At 46.9% G+C, this 22,273-nt stretch overlaps 3 protein-coding genes across 3 annotated transcripts in view; 1 reads left to right on the forward strand and 2 right to left on the reverse strand.

Annotated features, from left to right (window-relative positions):
* Positions 1-2,004, forward strand: part of hey2 (hes-related family bHLH transcription factor with YRPW motif 2) — a 3,266-nt gene extending 1,262 nt beyond the window's left edge. The window contains exons 2-6 of the mRNA XM_061091934.1: positions 566-644; positions 725-808; positions 1,197-1,278; positions 1,364-1,686; positions 1,723-2,004. Of these exons, the coding sequence (XP_060947917.1) occupies positions 566-644; positions 725-808; positions 1,197-1,278; positions 1,364-1,686; positions 1,723-2,004 (850 nt within the window). The remainder of the gene's footprint in view (positions 1-565; positions 645-724; positions 809-1,196; positions 1,279-1,363; positions 1,687-1,722) is intronic.
* Positions 2,005-2,911: 907 nt separating this feature from the next.
* Positions 2,912-8,297, reverse strand: LOC133024640 (lactoylglutathione lyase-like). The gene is made up of 6 exons (XM_061091800.1): positions 8,229-8,297; positions 6,536-6,618; positions 5,523-5,663; positions 5,362-5,429; positions 3,293-3,382; positions 2,912-3,100 (listed from the first exon to the last, which is right to left on the reverse strand). Exons 1-6 carry the CDS (start codon positions 8,295-8,297, stop codon positions 3,006-3,008), a joined length of 546 nt encoding a protein of 181 aa, XP_060947783.1. The 3' UTR covers positions 2,912-3,005.
* A 791-nt stretch (positions 8,298-9,088) lies between these two features.
* bub1 (BUB1 mitotic checkpoint serine/threonine kinase) lies at positions 9,089-21,770 on the reverse strand. Its single transcript, XM_061092069.1, has 24 exons — positions 21,724-21,770; positions 21,463-21,522; positions 20,894-21,035; positions 20,592-20,788; positions 20,374-20,479; positions 19,729-19,778; positions 19,226-19,410; positions 19,023-19,141; positions 17,865-18,014; positions 17,548-17,819; positions 17,394-17,434; positions 17,181-17,300; positions 16,800-16,907; positions 16,559-16,634; positions 16,368-16,452; positions 16,048-16,225; positions 15,867-15,933; positions 14,941-15,764; positions 14,484-14,584; positions 13,171-13,332; positions 12,931-13,088; positions 12,558-12,735; positions 12,332-12,438; positions 9,089-9,320 (listed from the first exon to the last, which is right to left on the reverse strand). Exons 1-24 carry the CDS (start codon positions 21,744-21,746, stop codon positions 9,122-9,124), a joined length of 3,708 nt encoding a protein of 1,235 aa, XP_060948052.1. The 5' UTR covers positions 21,747-21,770; the 3' UTR covers positions 9,089-9,121.
* Positions 21,771-22,273: the final 503 nt, after the last annotated feature.

A 22,273-nucleotide genomic window follows, 5' to 3' on the forward strand; every position in this document is an offset into this window, starting at 1 on the left:
AAAAGTGTTGAAATAAACACTTTGATCTGAATAAAAGTATAAATCCTGCACTGAAAATATTCATTATAGTAAAAACATGCATATTATTATTCAAACTTAGATGAAACAGGTATAATAATAATAATAATACTTTAATATTAGATTATTAAACTGACATAAGAAAGTATAAACACCCAAGCTAACCTAATAAATAACATTCTAATCCGCTCATTTGAACCGTTTTATATTCTTTAAGATCATAATGGAGAATAATGCTCATGTTGTATAAACTGTATATTTCCTGTGTGAAATCTGAGGAGAAACTGCAGCTGTAAAATTAGTATGTATCAACACAAAGGACAAGAGAACATTTCTGTTCTCGTCATATGAACGTTTCAGTTTGTCCTCGGTGGATTTACAGGGAAATAAATCCAGAAGAAAAGAGGAGAAATCATTTGAATCTGGATTTGAAGTTTCAGCTTCAGGATGAAAATGATTTTCTTTCTCTGGCGTCATCATTCTGAGGATTTTTATTGTTATTATGATTCCACTTCAAAGTGTTTGATATATTAAAGTGTTTCCACAGACACGTGAAGATGAGGATGATGAGGTGTGGATCCCCGACCACCAGCACACAAGTGACGGCGAGGAAGAAGCGCCGAGGGGTAGAGTGACTGATGAAGGAGATGCTTCCTCTCAGGGTTTCTTCTTCACTGGAGTTTGTAACGTTTGGTTTCTGTGTCAGATCATCGAGAAGCGGCGCCGGGACAGAATCAACCTGAGTCTGACGGAGCTGCGGCGCCTCGTCCCCACGGCGTCCGACAAGCAGGTCAGAGAAACTGAGTCTCTAGAAAACTCTGATGGTCCAGCTTCACAGTGAAAACTGGTTTCTGTCCTGATTCAATTACTTTCCTCTTCTCTTCCTCTTCCTGGTTTATTCTTCTTCCTCATGAGAATCAGGAAATAGACGTTAAATGAAACGTTGATGATTTTCCACGAGTAAAGATTCATTAAAACACGTCCATCTTATTGTTTATTGGTCACAACAGTAATGTGAAAAACGTACGATTACCTCAGAACGCAAAACAAAGATGGACGACACGTCTCCGCCTCCTCCAGCGACGGAGCTGAAACACCCGGGATACGAACGGCGCCCTCTTGTGGTGATGAGCGAGCTGCAGGGAACGCCGTTCTCACGCTCTCTGTTTTTTTCTCAGGGTTCGGCCAAACTGGAGAAAGCCGAGATCCTCCAGATGACCGTGGACCACCTGAAGATGATGCAGGCGACCGGAGGGAAAGGTAACCACATGACCCGACGCCATGGCTGCTCAGAGGCGGCCGCGGTCACATGACCTGATCCTCCGTGTTGTCTACGTGTCTGCAGGTTACTTTGACGTCCACGCCCTGGCCCTGGACTTCCTGTCCATCGGCTTCAGGGAGTGCGTGACCGAGGTTTCCCGCTACCTGTGCACCGCGGAGCCCCTGGACTCCGGAGACCCCCTGCGGCCCCGCCTCCTCTCCCACCTCACTTCCTGCGCCTCCCATCGTGACGCCGCCGCTCTGACCGCCGCCTCCCACCCTCCCCACCAGCAGCAGCCGTACCCGTTCCCTCCCCCCCCCCACCCTCACCACTGGGCCGCCGCAGGGTTCCGCCCACTTCCCGCCGCCGCCGCCACCGCGCCATACGGGCTTCCTGTTTCCTCAGACGTGGGAGGAGGTGGCGCCCCCCACAGGCTGGGGGAGGTATCGCAGCGCAGTGCGGCCTCCTCTTACTCCGCCCATGCAGACTCCACCACCTCCTCCTCTCCTTCCTCCTCCTCCTCCTCCTCTTCGTCCCTGGTGCTCTCCCCTCTCTCGCTCCTCTCTCTCTCCGCCTCGTTTCCCATCGCCCTCCACGCCGGTTTCCCCGTCCTTCCTCCCTTCTCCTCCTCCTCCTCCTCTTCCTCCTCCTCCTCCTCATCCCAGACTCCTCTCAGCGGCAGTAAACCCTACAGGCCGTGGGGAACCGAGGTCGGAGCGTTCTGACCTCTGACCTCTGACCTTTGACCCCCTCACACTGAAGAAAACCCTGACAAACCAAGTTTTAACTCTCGAGTGTTTAACCTGTTAACATGTTGTTAACATGTTGTTCACGTGTTGTTAACATGTTGTTCACGTGTTGTTAACATGTTGTTCACGTGTTGTTAACGTGTTGTTAACATGTTGTTCACGTGTTGTTAACATGTTGTTAACATGTTGTTCACGTGTTGTTAACGTGTTCAGTTGATTCTATTAAAACTGTGACTGGTTGTTAAAAAACTTGATTCTTCTTGAAACTGTGTTTTTCTTCCCACTAGATTTACTCCACGTTTATTAAAATGTTTCCTGCCGTGAAAATAAAACTACATATTTATTATTGTAAAGTCCGGTGATTTTCTGCTTTACACACAGACACACACAGACACACACACACACACACACACACACACACAGACACACACACACACACACACACACACACTCACAGACAGACACACACAGACACACACACACAGACACACTCACAGACAGACAGAGAGACAGACAGAGAGACACAGACACACACTCACACAGACACACACACTCACACACTCACACAGACACACACACACACACACACACACACACACACACACACACAGACACAGACACACACTCACTCACACACACACACACAGACACAGACACACACTCACTCACACACACACAGACACAGACACACACTCACTCACACACACACAGACACACAGACACACTCACACACAGAGACACAGACAGACACACAGACACACACAGACACACACAGACACACACAGACACACACAGACACACACACACACACACACACACACACACACACACACACACACACACACGAGGGTCAGGAGCTGCACTTTAGTAAGAAAAGGGTTTTTATTGAATTCATGATGTGTTATGATAATAAATGTCCCGAGTCACTTCCTGTGTCTCTTCTTCACGAGGACATCAGGACTTCCTGTGTCTCTTCTTCACGAGGACATCAGGACGACCATGTTCTTCGCACTGAAGATCTCGATCCAGTATCCGTCCGGGTCCTGAATGAAGGCCAAGTCCTTCACCTTGCCTGAGAGGAAAGAGTTTTAATAAACAGACTGAGAACAGCCCACAGCGCCACCTGCTGGTGAAGGAGTCTCACAGCAGCCAAAGACATGTGAACGTGGACATGTGATCTAAAAATCTAGTAAATCATAGTTACAGTTTGATATCAAAGAGCGACCGTGTGAACCTGATTTACGACCAAAGAAGAAGAACTCACCGGACTCTGGTTTCTTCACAAACTTGACACGTTGATCCTCAAACAGTTTACAGGCTGCAGAGACATCAGGGACACAGATACCGATATGTCCTGCAGACAGACACAGGGTGAGACACAGAGAGACACACACAGAGACATCAGGGACACAGATACCGATATGTCCTGCAACAGACACAGGGTGAGACACAGAGAGACACACACAGAGACACAGAGACACACACAGAGACACATACAGAGACACACACAGAGACAGAGACAGAGACATCAGGGACACAGATACCGATATGTCCTGCAGACAGACACAGGGTGAGACACAGAGAGACACACAGAGACACAGAGAGACACACAGAGACACACACAGACACACACAGAGACACACACAGAGACACACACAGAGACATCAGGGACACAGATACCGATGTGTCCTAAAGACAGACACAGGGTGAGACACAGAGAGACACACACAGAGACATCAGGGACACAGATACCGATATGTCCTGCAGACAGACACAGGGTGAGACACAGAGAGACACACACAGAGACATCAGGGACACAGATACCAATATGTCCTGCAGACAGACACAGGGTGAGACACAGAGAGAGACACACAGACACACACAGAGACACACACAGAGACACACAGAGACACACAGAGACACAGAGAGACTCACACAGAGACACACACAGAGACATCAGGGACACAGATACCAATATGTCCTGCAGACAGACACAGGGTGAGACACAAAGAGACACACATAGAGAGACACAGAGACATCAGGGACACAGATACCGATATGTCCTGCAGACAGACACAGGGTGAGACACAGAGAGACAAACACAGAGACATCAGGGACACAGATACCAACATGTCCTGCAGACAGACACAGGGTGAGACACAAAGAGACACACATAGAGAGACACAGAGACACACACAGAGACACACACAGAGACATCAGGGACACAGATACCGATATGTCCTGCAGACAGACACAGGGTGAGACACAGAGAGACACACACACAGAGACACAGAGAGACACACAGAGACACACACAGAGACACACAGAGACACAGAGAGACACAGACACACAGAGAGACACACACAGAGAGACACACACAGAGACACACACAGACACACAGAGACACACACAGAGAGACACACAGAGACACAGAGAGACTCACACAGAGACACACAGAGACACACAGAGACACAGAGACACACAGAGACACACACACCGAGACACACACAGAGACACACACAGACACACACACAGACACACACAGATACCGATATGTCCTGCAACAGACATAGGGTGAGACACACACACACACACAGAGACACACAGAGACACAGAGAGACACAGAGACAAAGAGAAACACAGAGACATAGAGACACACATGGAGAGACACACACACAGAGAGACATAGAGACACACAGAGACACACATGGAGAGACACACACACAGAGAGACAAAGAGACACATGGAGACATACAGAGAGACACACACAGAGAGACAAAGAGACACACACAGACACACAGAGACAGAGACACACACAGAGACACACACACACACAGAGACAAAGAGACACACAGAGACACACAGAGACACACAGAGACACACATGGAGAGACACACACACAAAGAGACACATGGAGACACACAGAGACAGAGACACACACACAGAGACACAGAGACACACAGAGACACACAGAGACACACACACAAAGAGACACAGAGACACACAGACACACACACAGAGACACAGAGACACACAGAGACAAAGAGACACAGAGACACATGGAGACACACAGAGACAGAGAGACACACAGAGACACACAGAGACACACAGAGACACACAGAGAGACAAAGAGACACATGGAGACACACAGAGACAGAGACACACACAGAGACACACACAGAGACACACACAGAGACACAGAGAGACAGACAGAGACAGACAGAGACAGACAGAGACAGACAGACAGACAGAGACACACACAGACACACAGACACACACAGACACACAGAGACACACACAGAGACACACAAAGAGACACACACACTAACTCACCAAACCCTATGGGCTTCTTGTTCCCGTTGTGATACGACAGTTTTGGCTCCGCCTCCGATCCCCAGTTACTGAAAAGCAAACGGAGACGGAAGGGGGGTGTCAGCTGAGAGACTCAAACAGGGGTCAAAGGTCAAAGGGTCAGTGACCTCATGGATACGTACTGCGTGAGCTCCACGGTCCCTCGGCGGGAGAATGTCCACGCCGTCCTCTCCCGCAGGTCGGGGGGGATGTCCTGCTTGTCCTCGTAGCCCAGGAAGTAGAGCGTGAAGCGCATGGAGGGGAAGTCGATCTTCTGCAGGAACCTGCAGCAGGAATCAGAGAGATGAGTCGGACTCACATCACACACAGACACACAGAGAGACACACACAGAGAGACACAGAGAGACACACACAGACACACACAGAGACACACAGAGACACACAGAGACACACAGAGACACAGAGAGACACACACAGAGAGACACACACAGACACACAGAGACACACAGAGACACACAGAGACACACAGAGACACACACAGAGAGACACACACAGAGAGACACACACAGACACACAGAGACACAGAGACACACACAGGAACCTGCAGCAGCACAGGAATCAGAAAGATGAGTCGGAGGTGTGTTGTGTTCCCGGAGGAAAGAGGAGCCGGACTCACGTCACACAGAGACACACACAGAGACACAGAGAGACACACACAGACACACACAGAGACACAGAGACACACAGAGACACACACAGAGACACACACACAGACACACACAGAGACACACAGAGACACACAGAGACACAGAGAGACACACAGAGACACACACAGAGACACACACACAGACACACAGAGACACACAGAGACACACAGAGACACAGAGACACACAGAGACACACAGAGACACAGAGAGACACACAGAGACACACACAGAGAGACACACACAGACACACAGAGACACACAGAGACACAGAGACACACACAGGAACCTGCAGCAGCACAGGAATCAGAAAGATGAGTCAGAGGTGTGTTGTGTTCCCGGAGGAAAGAGGAGCCGGACTCACGTCACACAGAGACACACACAGACACACACAGACACACACAGAGACACAGAGACACACAGAGACACACAGAGAGACACACAGACACACACAGACACACACAGAGACACACACAGGAAGCTGGACTCACGTCATCCCGAGGATCCGGGTGTAGAAGTCCAGAGACCGGAGCGGATCCTTGACCCTCAGCATCGTCTGCTGCATCATGTAGTCCTGCACACGTCGCCACGGCAACCAGGCAGAGCAGCTTTACTAGTGCGTTTCAACAGTGCAATAATTCATAACTTCTTACAGACACAAAAACCTTTAGATAGAAAATAAGATACACACAGACACATGGAGAGACACACAGAGACACACACAGACACATGGAGAGACACAGACAGACACACAGAGAGACACAGAGAGACACACAGAGACACATGGAGAGACACACAGACACACACAGAGACACAGAGACACAGAGAGACACACACAGACACACACAGACACACACAGAGACACACAGAGAGACACAGCGAGATAAAGAGACACACAGACAGGCACAGAGACACACACAGACACATGGAGAGACACACACAGACACATGGAGAGACACACACAGACACATGGAGAGACACACAGAGACACACAGAGACACACACAGACACATGGAGAGACACACAGAGACACACAGAGACACACACAGACACATGGAGAGACACACAGAGACACACACAGAGACACAGAGAGACACACAGAGACACACGTCGCCACGGCAACCAGCTTTACTAGTGCGTTTCAACAGTGCAATAATTCATAACTTCTTACAGACACAAAAACCTTTAGATAGAAAATAATAGGAGTCAATTTAAAAACAAATATTAATACAGAGTAGTTTTCACTGATCAACAGCGCCCCCTGCAGCCACACGTGGGGAAACATTCTTCATATTCACAGAACCATCAAACTCACTTTAACCAAGCTGCTGGTTTGAGGTTAAAAAGTGACGTCGTGTTTCTCTCAGAAAGTTTCAGCAGCGTCAGAGGGAACGAATCCCTGTGATCTGTGGATCTGACCGAAGAGAAACCTCCACACAGACACACAGACACACACAGAGACACAGAGAGACACACACAGAGACACATGGAGAGACACACACACACAGAAGAAGAGAAACCTCCAGGAAACTGAGAGAAGTCAAAGTTTCTTCTGCAGGTTTGATTTGAAAAGGTCACACAACACGAGTGAGTCTGAATCTGAGGCTCGGCTCAACAAACCAGTGTGTGTGAAGTGTGGAGTCCGACTGCGTTAAGTCACACACATTCAGACTCACACATTCAGACTCACACACATTCTACAGACTCACACATTCAGACTCACACAGTGTACAGACTCACACACATTCGACAGACTCACACATTCAGACTCACACATTCAGACTCACACATTCAGACTCACACACATTCAGACTCACACATTCAGACTCACACACAGTCTGCAGACTCACACATTCAGACTCACACATTCAGACTCACACATTCAGACTCACACACAGTTTGCAGACTCACACATTCAGACTCAGTGTACACTCACACATTCAGACTCACACACAGTCTGCAGACTCACACATTCAGACTCACACACAGTCTGCAGACTCACACATTCAGACTCAGTGTACACTCACACATTCAGACTCACACACAGTCTGCAGACTCACACACAGTGTACAGACTCACACATTCAGACTCACACATTCATACTCACACACACAAAGCAAACTAAACAGTCACTTTAAGCAGCAACACAGAGGAGATCCTTCAGAATAAGAGCATTGTGTTGACCTTGGTGATGGCGTCCCCCTCTTTGCAGGCGGCGCCCACCGCCTCCTCGGACAAGCCTCCGTCCTCCATGACTCTCACTGACTCTCCAGCTGCTCCGGACCTACTTCCTGTTTTAATTCAAATGGCTTCTTCCTTCTTCTGATCCTGTTCATCAGTAATAGTTCATATCATAACATCATGTGAGTGAAGAAGCCTCAACGACTCGTTTCTGTCCCTTAAGATTATTATTTTATAAATGTTTCTAATGAAAGAGTTCAACATCTTCTGAGCCTTCAGGGCCCGGCAAAGAAAACGCCCACAACACACACACACACACACACTCTGAGTAACGTGTTCAGGTACAGGAATGCAGCAGCTGCAGGTCTGAACAGGAAACAGGTGTGTGTGTGTGAGAGTGTGTCTGTGTGTGTGTGTGTGTTATCACACCCTGATCCTGGTTCAGACGACTAATCTCCTCTGAAGTAAAAACCTGTTGCACAACACTGACAGTAAATAAAGATGGCCGACATGACAGCACCTACAAGTGAAGCCAAAGCGTCTCCATCGCCCCCTGGTGGCTGGCTTACGCACTGGTCATAAACCCCGCCTCCTCCATGTGAGTAGATGGTAAATGTAGGAAAGAGACTTTATTTCTTTGCTTTGAAAGTTTTTACTGAAACACAAATTGTATTCTTTTAAAGAAAAAACATTACAATTTAGAACTAGATCAAAATGAAGTAGAATTATAATAATTACATTTTAATATGTACAAGTTCAGTAAAAATCACAAAACATTTCACACAACTTTATAAAAAAAATCTAAAATTTCACAGAGTTATTTTGAGCCAGTTTTTAAAAACATTGAAAACATTTGAGGCTGAATCAGTGAGCGTCAGGAGGTAGTGACATCATCATCATCTCCGCGCCGCCTTGCGACTCTCCAGCAGCTGAACCACCAGGCGGCTCTTCAGAGACGACAGCTTGCTGCTGTAGTTCTGCTGCAGGACGGACGCCAGCTCGCCACGCAGGCGCCGCAGGCTCGGCAGGGCGCCGCAGTCCGGCACGTTCAGCAGCGTGTGGAAGAGCTGCAGCCACAGGTCGCTGTGCGGGTTCCTGCAACACACCAGGAAGTCAATGGTGTTATTACACAGTTCCTCACCTCACCACCAGGTGGACGCTGTGAAGTTCATTTCTGCTGATGTACATGGAAACACTAAAACACCTGCAGTAAACAAACACCTGCAGTAAACAAACACCTGCAGTAAACAAACACCTGCAGTAAACAAACACCTGTAGTACACAAACACCTGCAGTAAACAAACAGCTGCAGTAAACAAACACCTGTAGTACACAAACACCTGCAGTAAACAAACACCTGCAGTAAACAAACACCTGTAGTACACAAACACCTGCAGTAAACAAACAGCTGCAGTAAACAAACACCTACAGTACACAAACAGCTGCAGTAAACAAACACCTGCAGTACACAAACAGCTGCAGTAAACAAACAGCTGCAGTACACAAACAGCTGCAGTAAACAAACACCTGTAGTAAACAAACACCTGCAGTAAACAAACACCTGTAGTACACAAACAGCTGCAGTAAACAAACAGCTGCAGTAAACAAACAGCTGCAGTAAACAAACACCTGCAGTAAACAAACAGCTGCAGTAAACAAACAGCTGCAGTAAACAAACAACTGCAGTAAACAAACACCTGTAGTAAACAAACAGCTGCAGTAAACAAACACCTGTAGTACACAAACAGCTGCAGTAAACAAACAGCTGCAGTAAACAAACAACTGCAGTAAACAAACACCTGTAGTAAACAAACAGCTGCAGTAAACAAACACCTGTAGTAAACAAACAGCTGCAGTAAACAAACACCTGCAGTAAACAAACACCTGCAGTAAACAAACAGCTGCAGTAAACAAACAGCTGCAGTAAACAAACACCTGTAGTACACAAACAGCTGCAGTAAACAAACACCTGTAGTACACAAACAGCTGCAGTAAACAAACACCTGTAGTACACAAACACCTGCAGTAAACAAACAGCTGCAGTAAACAAACAGCTGCAGTAAACAAACAGCTGCAGTAAACAAACACCTGTAGTACACAAACAGCTGCAGTAAACAAACACCTGTAGTACACAAACAGCTGCAGTAAACAAACACCTGTAGTACACAAACAGCTGCAGTAAACAAACACCTGTAGTACACAAACAGCTGCAGTAAACAAACAGCTGCAGTAAACAAACAGCTGCAGTAAACAAACACCTGCAGTAAACAAACAGCTGCAGTACACAAACAGCTGCAGTAAACAAACAGCTGCAGTACACAAACAGCTGCAGTAAACAAACACCTGCAGTAAACAAACAGCTGCAGTAAACAAACAGCTGCAGTAAACAAACAGCTGCAGTAAACAAACAGCTGCAGTAAACAAACAGCTGCAGTAAACAAACACCTGCAGTAAACAAACAGCTGCAGTAAACAAACAGCTGTAGTACACAAACAGCTGCAGTAAACAAACACCTGCAGTAAACAAACAGCTGCAGTAGATAAACACCTGTAGGAAACAAACACCTGTAGGAAACAAACAGCTGCAGTAAACAAACACCTGTAGGAAACAAACACCTGTAGTACACAAACACCTGTAGTAAACAAACACCTGTAGTACACAAACACCTGTAGTAAACAAACACCTGCAGTACACAAACAGCTGCAGTAAACAACATCCTGCAGTAGATAAACACCTGTAGGAAACAAACACCTGTAGGAAACAAACACCTGCAGTAAACAAACACCTGTAGGAAACAAACACCTGTAGTAAACAAACACCTGCAGTAAACAAACACCTGTAGGAAACAAACACCTGTAGTAAACAAACACCTGCAGTAAACAAACACCTGTAGTAAACAAACACCTGCAGTAAACAAACACCTGTAGGAAACAAACACCTGTAGTACACAAACAGCTGCAGTAAACAAACACCTGTAGGAAACAAACACCTGTAGTAAACAAACACCTGCAGTAAACAAACACCTGTAGGAAACAAACACCTGTAGTAAACAAACACCTGCAGTAAACAAACACCTGCAGTAAACAACATCCTGCAGTAAACAACATCCTGCAGTAGATAAACACCTGTAGGAAACAAACACCTGTAGTACACAAACAGCTGCAGTAAACAAACACCTGTAGTAAACCAACAGCTGCAGTAAACAAACACCTGTAGTACACAAACAGCTGCAGTAAACAAACACCTGTAGTACACAAACAGCTGTAGGAAACAAACACCTGTAGTACACAAACAGCTGCAGTAAACAAACAGCTGTAGTAAACAAACAGCTGCAGTAAACAAACACCTGTAGTACACAAACAGCTGCAGTAAACAAACAGCTGCAGTAAACAAACAACTGCAGTAAACAAACAGCTGCAGTAAACAAACACCTGTAGTAAACAAACACCTGTAGTAAACAAACACCTGTAGGAAACAAACACCTGCAGTAAACAAACACCTGTAGTAAACAAACACCTGTAGTAAACAAACACCTGTAGGAAACAAACAGCTGCAGTAAACAAACACCTGCAGTAGATAAACACCTGTAGTAAACAAACAGCTGCAGTAAACAAACACCTGTAGTAAACAAACAGCTGCAGTAAACAAACACCTGTAGTACACAAACACCTGTAGTAAACAAACACCCAAACAGCTGCAGTAAATAAACACCTGTAGTACACAAACAGCTGCAGTAAACAAACACCTGTAGTACACAAAGAGCTGCAGTAAACAAACATCTGCAGTAAACAAACACCTGTAGTACACAAAGAGCTGCAGTAAACAAACATCTGCAGTAAACAAACACCTGTAGGAAACAAACACCTGCAGTAAACAAACACCTGTAGTACACAAACACCTGTAGTACACAAACATCTGCAGTGAACAAACACCTGTAGTACACAAACACCTGTAGTAAACAAACAGCTGCAGCAAACAAACACCTGTAGTACACAAACACCTGTAGTAAACAAACACCTGTAGTACACAAACACCTGTAGTACACAAACACCTGTAGTACACAACATCCTGCAGTAGATAAACACCTGCAGTAAACAAACACTCACCTTCTAAACACAGCGTTCGTCCTCCAGACGCCATCTTCCTTCGTGACCTGCATGTACGTCCCAAACAACAAACAGTAAACCGTCCCTGCTATTCCAAAGAAATCCGTCTGAAAACACAACAAAAGACACAATAAGACTCTGAGATCAAACTGTCAGGAGTTAAATAAACGTCTTTTCTGTCGGAGCAAGAAGATCAAACACCACTGATGTTAAAACTCGTCTGTACCTGGTAGTTCCACGGTTTCCCGCTGAGCATCTCCGTGCACTGGAAACCCGACGTCAGGCACTTGGCGGTGAAAGCAGTGCCTTCTGGGAAAAGCTCCATGTCAATGCTCTGTCCCAGGTCGACGAGAACCAGGCCGTGGTCCAAGCTCTCTGAATCAAAACACTTGTTCTCCAAGAACCTGAAGCACAGCATCGGTCACGGTGAGACTCAGCGACACGCCAACAACATGTGACCACAGGAGATGACGTGTGACAGTGAGCGCGTGTTGATGGCGTTTGTGACATGTTACTCTGAGGCTGGAGGTCAAGGTTATAGGAAATGCAGCGTTTACATTTCATCAGAATGAATTGAGATAAAATGCCATAAGACGAACCTCTCCCCCAGCAGGAAGTTGTCGGGCTTGATGTCGGCGTGGACGACGTGGACGCCGTGCAGCTGCTCCACCATGTGCAGGATGCAGACGGTGAAGTACATGACCAGCGGCTGAGGCATCACCTTGTCGCTCAGGGCTTTGTACATGTTCACCGTGTTCTGAGAGTCACATGGTCAGAGAAACACGTCTTATTCACGTTCATGTTACAGTGAGAGGAGCGTGGGAGGCGTGCTCACGTACCAGCAGGGTGCCGTGGCTGTGCAGCTCGCCGAGCAGCACGCTCCCGTCGTGGAAGAGGTGAGCCGAGCTCACGCTGCTGTAGAGGCGCCGCACGCCGGGCTGCAGCCGAGCGTCCAGCTGCGTGTGGATGTAAAACTCCCAGGGACTCGCTGGCTTCTGAACCTGCAGAGGGGACGAGTTCCAGGTTCATCTCTTCTCTCAAACTCACGGTTCTACACCCTTTTTATTAAAGTAGGCGATTTGGATGTTTCATATTAGGGCTGAACGATTTGGGAAAATAATCTAATTGCGATTTCCCCCCCCAATATTGCGATTTAATATGCAATTAATCTTTCAGCCCTATTTCATATGGTTAAAACATTAAACAAAACAACATATTGTTTTAGAGAAAACCACAATCTTGTCATTATGGGACGCACAGTGTTAGTTTACTGGTGACTAGGGTTGCAAAGGGGCGGAAAGTTTCCGGTAAATTTCCGGAAACTTTCCATGGAAAGTTTGGCTCGGGAATTTTGGGGAATTTTGAATAAAAAATACGCAAATTAAACGCTGAGCAATAAAAACATCATTCAAAACTCTATTTTAAAGATGTATGGAACGTTGAGTTTCAACCCTCCACTGGTCATTCTTCCATCACATGCACAGATAACTCCCAGCATGCTTCACTCTACAGCAGGGCTACTGAGGCCTGCTGTAGAGTGCAGGACTAGTCAGGTAAGTTTCCATGATATTACTGGGAAAATATATTAGCATGCTGATTGAGGATTGTTCATCTGTTCATCTAGACTATTTCCATTCATTTATCCATCAATTGTAAAATATGTTTACAGACGATTCCAATTGTTTGGCTAACTATTTATATCTCTGGCATTGCATTAGTGTTTTTTTACAAACTTTCTTCTCATCTTATTCTACAGAACAATGCCACGTGCACTCTCTCATGTGTGGAGACATTTCACCTCATCCAATGTAGAAGGAAAGGCTGTGTACATTTGCAAATACTGTGCAAAGACCTATGTTAAGAATGACACAACGATGCAGAAGCATATAGTCAAGTGCCCAAAGTTTCCTCAGGGCTCAAATCAGCCTATGACAAAACAAAATGTTTATATTTATGTCTGTATATGACAAGGTCAATACAGTTAGTATAAATTACCCACAACATTTCCAGTTTATTCCCGTTAATTCCCGTTAATTCCCATGGAAAGTTTCCAACTTTGAATATTCCCGGAATTTTGCAACCCTACTGGTGACCTTCATTTATTATTCTACCACAGTTCAGGGTCATAACCTACAACTGCTGCTGCTCTCACCTTTAGGATCATCCTCTCTGAGGTCATGGGGTCAGTGGCCTGGTAGACGGTGGCGAAGGCTCCTTCCCCGAGGACGCAGTCCACTCGCAGGGACGCCTTTCCTGTTGGAGACATGAGACGTGTTTAGTCACTGAAGGTTTCTCACTGACCAACAAGGAAGAATCATCATAATACCTGAATATCAAACTGCATTTTCACCGGGAAGGAAAAACAGTTTCATAACGAGCTGAAAGTATTTTTCACTTTTCATGATGAACTAAAACGTCTCTAAGTTAGAGTTTTGTGCTTTAGCTTCGTTGTCTGCTGCCGAGTCATTGGATCTTCAAAACATCCACAAGGTGATTCCGTCCTTTAACAACGAAGCCTCATCATCCATAACTAGTATTTGACATATTAGTGATATTTCCTTCCCCCACCCCCCACAGTCCTCATGCTGTGGAGCTGGGTGATCTCTTACCCATGCTGAGGGTCATCTTGGGGCGGATGTTGGGGATGTTGCAGGGCCAGGTGACGCAGCGGGGGTGCGAGGTGAGGGGCGGGGCTAGTGCAGACAGCAGACCCGAGATCAGCTCGTTATCCCAGGGATCCGACACCAGTGGGACGGCCACTGTCCCGGTTGTGTTCATGGAGACGTCAGCCCCGGCCGTCTCTCCTCTGTCGGGACTCATGGGTTCATCTGAAGCGCTGAACCGCAGTGACGCCTGCTCCGGGCTCATGGGCACGTCGGCACACAGCTGCGGCTGCTCCGGACTCATGAACACGTCCAGGGTCTGGTTCTGAACAGCGTCCGCCGCCCTGGGTCGAAGGGGACTGAGGAAGGCGTCCAGATCTGGCTCCACTTTGACCTCTGGACTTCTGATGCACATCCAGTCCAGTTTGAGAGGACACGCTGGGCTCATGGGGACGTCGTGGGCGTGTGTCTCCGCTCGCTCTGGACTGGAGGGTTTGTCTCCATCTTCTTTAAAGATCTGAAACCGTTCACTTCTGGGTGCGACGCAGCTCTCGGGCTTGGGAGGCTGCTCGGGGCTGGAGTACGGCTCCCAGCCGGGCCCGGAGGTCCCGGGGAGGGAGGAGTCAGTGGGACACAGCGTCTGGTCTCTGAAGGAGAGCGCGGTGGGAGGAGGAGGCTGCACCATGGTCATGGAGGAGGTGGTCAGGCAGTGGAGGCTGCTGGCCAGCCCTTCGCCCACGATGGTGCCTTGTCTCGCTGAGGAAGGAACCAGGCGACTGATGTTGGACTCAGAGAGCTTGTCATCAGACGGACTCTGCTCTATGATGGGGCTGCGCAGGGACGAGAGAATATGAATATCACAGATACACAGGGCGGAGCCTGAGAGAAACTGAATCAGATCATCGTTCTCCACAGGGCTACACACTGCTCACCTGAGTTTTTTGGGCTGGCGTCTGATGAAGGGATCCTCACCAGCTTCGCTGCCATCACAGTTGTTCTCTGGAGAAAAGGAGAAAATTAAGCATTTCTGAATAAATCCAGGTCTTGACGCCATTAAAAGTTTTGCTGTCGTTGCTGCGTTTGGGATAAAAAGGTGATTTCAGGTTCAGGTACCTTGGTCCTCGAAGAAGTTGCCGCTGAACATGTTCTTGTTGGTGAAGGGCGTGGAGACGCACTGGGCCTGCATGTCGAAGTCCGTGGTGCTGTTGGGACAAGCGTCCAGCGAGTTGAGGGAGTTGTAGCGAGCTCCCCACATGGTGCTCTCGTCCGGCATCAGGTCCGGAGGAGTCTCCTGCTCGAAATACAGACCAGCGACACCAACAACACAGGAATCAACACTTACATACTCGTGAAAGGTCAATTCAAAAACTGTAAGAGTAGTTGGAGATTAAGATTCATTCTGAACCTCAACACAACCTGATGTTTCTACTCACATTGGGTTTTTCTGTCTTAGGCCCTGCGATCACAGCGAGAGCTCTGGTTGGTTTGGGCTTCTCGACCGCAGCTGGAGCAGCAGCACTGAACACAACCACAGGGACAAAATGATTCATGTTCATGTGAAACTTTCATCAGACAGGACGATGCTAGAGGATTCTTCACTAAAGCAGATGAAGCTGATATTTACCTGCTGTTCTCTTTGTCGTCCTGGAAGATGGTGAAGGGAGCCGCGGACGGAGGATTCCTGAAGGAGCAGTCGCCTCCTGCAAATCACCCAGAGACAGAACATGAATTACATGAATGGGGAAAGGTTTGCAGCAAACATTGAAAACGTGAGCCTCTCGTGAAGAGCAGAACTCCGGCCTCACGTTCACGTGCGGTTTGTTTTGAATCTTAAGAATTTATTAGTGAGTTTAGAACATATTTACCATTTCGTGAGTATCCACCGTCGAACCCCCGCTCAGCCACGTGCAGCCCTGTGCCGTTGAACTGATCTTCTAAGAGCGTCGGAGCCTGGAACATGTCCATGATCACACCTGGACAACAGCAAACCAGATTCTATGTTAGCCGCTGTCGTTCCAACATCTTCTAAGATTCCACATCACCTGACTTCAGGTCAGCGGACAGAGACACAGCTGCTGAGTTACACGTGTGAACGCAGCTCGTGTTTTAAATCCAGACTGAGTCGTGGAACGAGGTCAGGAAGAATATATGTAAGAAAATACTGTTTGAAAATACTAATGAAACTAAGTCCTAAGAGAGACACCCAGTGGTGTCCAGGCGACCGGATGTTGAACCTCTGTGCTCACCCAGCGCTTCCCGTGTGTTGACCGTGGGCGACGGCAGCACCCGGGAGGGCGTGGCCTGAACAAAGCCCAGTGAGGTGTTGGGGGTGATGTGAGACAGGTTGGCTGTGCCCCCCTGGGACACTGAGAGACACAAACAGGAGGAGGTTTAGAGACGTTCAGGAGAAGCAGCGGTCACTGTCCAGGACTCGTCTGTGAACCACGGGGTTTACTCACGGTTCAGTTTCTCCTCGGCGTCCTGCAGCTGACTCACGTCCCTGAGGAAATAGAACAATAGGATTCAGAAAAGACCTGAGACACAGGATGGACACGGAGCCAACGAGGCTTTTCATGGACAGGTCACCAGCTGCAGTTAAATTCACTGACTCACAGGTGTGTGGCGCTGTGCTCCTGTGGTCGACCGCTCTGCCAGCGCTCCGGCAGAACGGAGGCATCGTGGCTGAAGATGTCGGCGTCCACAGCAGAGAAAGGGGCGGGTCTGTGGAGCGACAGGTTTCTCTGCTCATGGCTGACAGGCGGCAGAGCGAGAGACGCCCAGTGTGCTGGCGCCGACGCAGACACTGATGCTGGTGGTAAGTGGACGCTCCTCTCAGCCAGGACCGAGGGATGATGGGATACCTCGGAGCTCAGAGGTTCAGCAGGCTGGGCGTGGTTCAGCCACGGAGGAGGCGGAGGCATGGCCGCGGCTGCAGCGGCTTCTTGGGTGAACGCTGACTCAGCGTGTGATGACAAACCAAGAGAGCGTCTGCTGCTCAGATGGTTCGAGGGACTGGGACGCCCAAAGGGATTCTGGGTAGGATGAGGGTTCAGACACGCGGCAGCTTCCACAACAGGCGACTGTGACAAAGAAACACACTCACTGAATGTTTACACATGTGTAACACAATCAAGGGATTAAAGCAAAAAAAAAATCATCTGACTGAGAAAAAAAAATCGGCACTCACTTTGGGTCGTGGCTGCTTACCGCCTCGATACTTGAACTTCACGTGGTCCATTATCACTTACTAGTTTAAAGCTAGGGCATAAAACCAATATTTTTTTGCAAGACTTCACCATTCGTGTTAATGGGCTATAAATGACAAAACGTCTGCACAAGTTGTCAGAGCATTTATTTCCACAATGCTTTCAAGAAAAATTATATGCCAACGCATGGATCTTTCTTTAAAATGCCGCGTCAACTTATCCATTCAAACTTGAGAAAGACGCAAGGCATGGTTCACAAACAAAAGGTTAAAAAAATCACAGCTGATTGGTGAAGTTATTGCAAATCATATCAGTGTTACACCCCCCCCCCTATTTTTTTTTCTCTTCGGATCTGCATCGATCTCATTTTTAAGGCCGATTTACAGTCGTTTTTTACGCACGCACGCAGCTTCTACGGACTCGTTTTGGTTTATAGTTCCCCTACAGTGGCGCGTGTTGCAACGCAATTCACCGCCAGACCACTAGCCGGAGTAATGTTTTTTGTTTAAGTCGGCTCTTCTTCGTGTGTGGCATACGTTTATATACATCACCACGGCGGCTCCTCAGAGCCTTTTTCTGGCGGGTTAGTGACGGGTTATACTAGTGTTCATAGTTTTGGATCTTTTCTGCCAAGTGCTCTTCTATTTTGGTCTATATTCGTTCTTCTAAATCTTCCGTGGTTCCCGCAGTTTCCGGGTATGAAACCGGAAATGCGACTCCGGAAGGCCGATTTATACTCGGCTTTTTACGCCTTATGCGAGCGGAGTTGACGGAAATCCGTCATAGCGACGGAAAACTTTAATCCATGAACACAATCACACTGTACCATGACACTCCTTGTGTGGTGGTTAACTTAGAGAAACGTGGAATGTGGAGTCTGACCTTCTGTGACGGAGGCTGGCCGCTCAAACCTCCACACGTCTCCAGGTTCTGCACCACCTGCTCCAACATGGACTTGATGTTGCGGATTCCCTCCTCTTCCTCCCTCAGCATCTTCTCCACTTCAAAAAGCAAAAATAAAAACAACAACCAAAGATCAGATTTGGAGTTTTCGAGCCGTCTTCATTATCTGACGTCAAACTTACCGTTTTCCCTCCGCTCCTTTTCCTTCGTCTCCCGGATCGAACGGAAGTATTTCTCTGCCCGAACCTCCTCAAACGATAATTCAGAGCCGTCGCAGGTGAGTTCATCCGTCAGGTACTCCGACACGGTGAGAGCGCCGGCGCCCGGACACGAGCGAGTCACGCCCGAGTTCTCCGAGCGGGAGAGTCTGCGGAGGAGACGGCAGATTATCTCATCTCATCCGTATTCACAGATTATTGTTAGGATGTGAGCAGTTTTACCAATGTTGTACTTTGGAACGGTTGAATGTATAGAAAAATAGATCATTAAGAAACAGGACATCAGAAAGTTTTATTTTCTATATACTGAAATTAAAAATATTAATTGTACATTTTTCTTTTAATGACAAATAGAACATTTGATCAAATCTTTGAGCTTTGGGCTGAAATGTCAGCGGCTCGGAGCAGAAGCACAAAATGATCTCACAGGAAACAAACTTTAAACGATAAGAAAAGTTTTCACTTACGTCACAACGGTTTTGACTTCAGCGGGTTGGCTCGCCCAATCCACAGACGCCTGTAACAGAGAGAGAGAGACAGTGATAACCCCCGCTCGCCATCTATCACCTACAGGGATCGATTATTGTTTTAATGCTGTATTTTAATGTTTTATTACATACAGGGTTCATACACATTTCGACCAATGGATTTCCATGACTTTTCAATAACTTTAAACCAAATTTCCATGACCGAACATTTTGTGAAATCTCGGTGTTTACGTGAAAAAGTGACAAAATGTAGTATTCAAACCAACAATGAGAATTCATACAGTAAACCTTAAATGACACAAACCCAAGTATGCCTGCTTATATTTTGAGTGCATTTCTTTTAAAGCATATGAATTATTTAAAACTCAGCGTAAATGAACTAGGGATGGGCATTCGATTAAATTGTCTTAATCGATCGTCTATTAATTATGCCCATCCCTAAAATGAACGACATGAAAATATGAATATAACAAATTTCCATGACTTTTCCAAAACTTTCGGAAGATTATTTTTTTTCCATTACTTTTCCAGGCCTGGAAAAACACATTTTAAAATTCCATGACTTTTCCAGGTTTTCCATGACCGAACGAACCCTGTATATATTTAATAATAGCAGTAGCAGACCTTGCTCTGGGTGCCTGGCTCCCTGTGGGAGGTCATCTGGTTGGTGGATTGGGAGTTCTGCAGAGGATTCACAGCTCCCGGCGCCTGGCTTCTGGTTTGAAACTGCCTGCGAATCAGATTGAGTTTGAATTCAGATCATAAGACAGTTAAAGGTCCAGAGCAGCCCCCCCCCCCAGCCCAGCTCTGTCTTCCCCTCCACAGTCTGTGTGTCTGGTTACCTGTATTCATGGAGAACCGTGTCGGCCGGCTGGGCCTGGTTCTCCACGGCCTTCTGGTACACTGCGTCCGCCTGCTCGGTCAAACCTCTCTGCTCGAAGCTCTGCGCCCACGCCACGTAGAGCGCCGCGGCCCGGGTGCCGACGCCCTGACTGAAGACGTGGCTGTACAGCGCGATGGGTTCGGAGTAGAAACTCGCCTGGAGACAGAGTCACAGTGAAGAGATGCTCAGGAGAGACTTCAACAGCGTGAGCAACAGACACACTCTGCTTGTGTCTGAGTGTAACGTTTCCATCAGACTTACACATTTAATGCAGTAGTTGACGTATCTGACGTCATTAGCATATTGCTCCACGTGCAGGAACCTCTGCACCAGGCTGTCGAACACCACGGAGATGCCACTGTCCCCGGCGGCCGGAAGCCTCTGCTCCAGGTACTGCACAAACCTGGGAGACAACATCCATCATTCTGTGAATCCAGTCAATACACCAGAACCAGCTCAGATATTACAAACTCAGCATTTCATCAGGAGAATCATTTTAAAACACATTAAAGTTGAGGCGTTAAAGGAAACTTTACATAATGAAGACCTTCCTGAATGTATGAATGTAATTTAAGACAATTGCATGGTATGGAGGAGTGATAATACAAGTAATTATATGAAATACTGCACATGTTATTAAACATAATCTGATGGAAAAACACAGGAATATTAAAGATGAAAGTTAATAAACAACCAGAGTAGTATCACACATAGTGTTGTTATTGTTTGATACATTAACTATCATGTAAATGTTGTTGATACTTTATTATGATTCTGTTTTTACAGGATTTAAACCATTAGCTTAGCCATGCTAACAGCCCAGCACTCACTTGTCCCATGGATCCAAAGGGTCGTCTCCGGTGTACGAGCTCAGCCGGCTTTCAAAACTCCTGCGAGAGGAAGAGGAGGAAGAGGATGAAGAGGAGGAAGAGGAGGAAGAGGAGGAAGAAGAGGAGGAAGAGGAGGGAGAGATACAGAAGCTTGATTAATGTCCACATCTTCTGGTTTTACGACAATGAAATAACCCAGCGGCTGTGCTAGCTGTTAGCATCGAGCTAGCTCCGGTCCAGTGGTGCTCGGTGCTGACTCACTGTAGATACGAGGAGAAGTCCATCTCCCTTTTCCGGTTAGAACCTGTTCGAACCTTCTTCTTCTTCTTCTCCTCTCGACTCCTTTCCGGAGTTTTACGGTTTCGCGTCTCAAACTTCAACAGGAAACTTCCATCGCTACGTTTGTTTTCTCCCGTTGCTGCTCCGGCTGCGTTTGAAAATTCGCGCTCAGCCAATAGCAAGGCGTTGTCTGAAAAGGCCACGCCCTCATAATGTGACGAAATGTCCGGAGTAATTAGAACACAAAATAAAACATTATTAATGTTTAATATCTTTGTTCTTAATTGTCATGTTTCTGAAGCACTTTGTCACGGCTCCTGTGAAAGGTGTTTTTATAAATAAAATGTGTAGTATTATCGTGATTAAGTAAAAGTATATACATTAAATAGGTTCTATTCTTTGTTCATATGAAAACGTACACACCAAGCCTAAACATCAAAATGTATTTTAGTTTACTGCCGCTGAGGGTTAGTGAATATAAATAGGTGGGTAAATATTTGCATATTTCTGTTTAATTAAATATTAACAAATA

Source organism: Limanda limanda, chromosome 18 (genome assembly GCF_963576545.1).
Source record: "Limanda limanda chromosome 18, fLimLim1.1, whole genome shotgun sequence".
In the NCBI taxonomy this organism is placed as follows: domain Eukaryota; kingdom Metazoa; phylum Chordata; class Actinopteri; order Pleuronectiformes; family Pleuronectidae; genus Limanda; species Limanda limanda.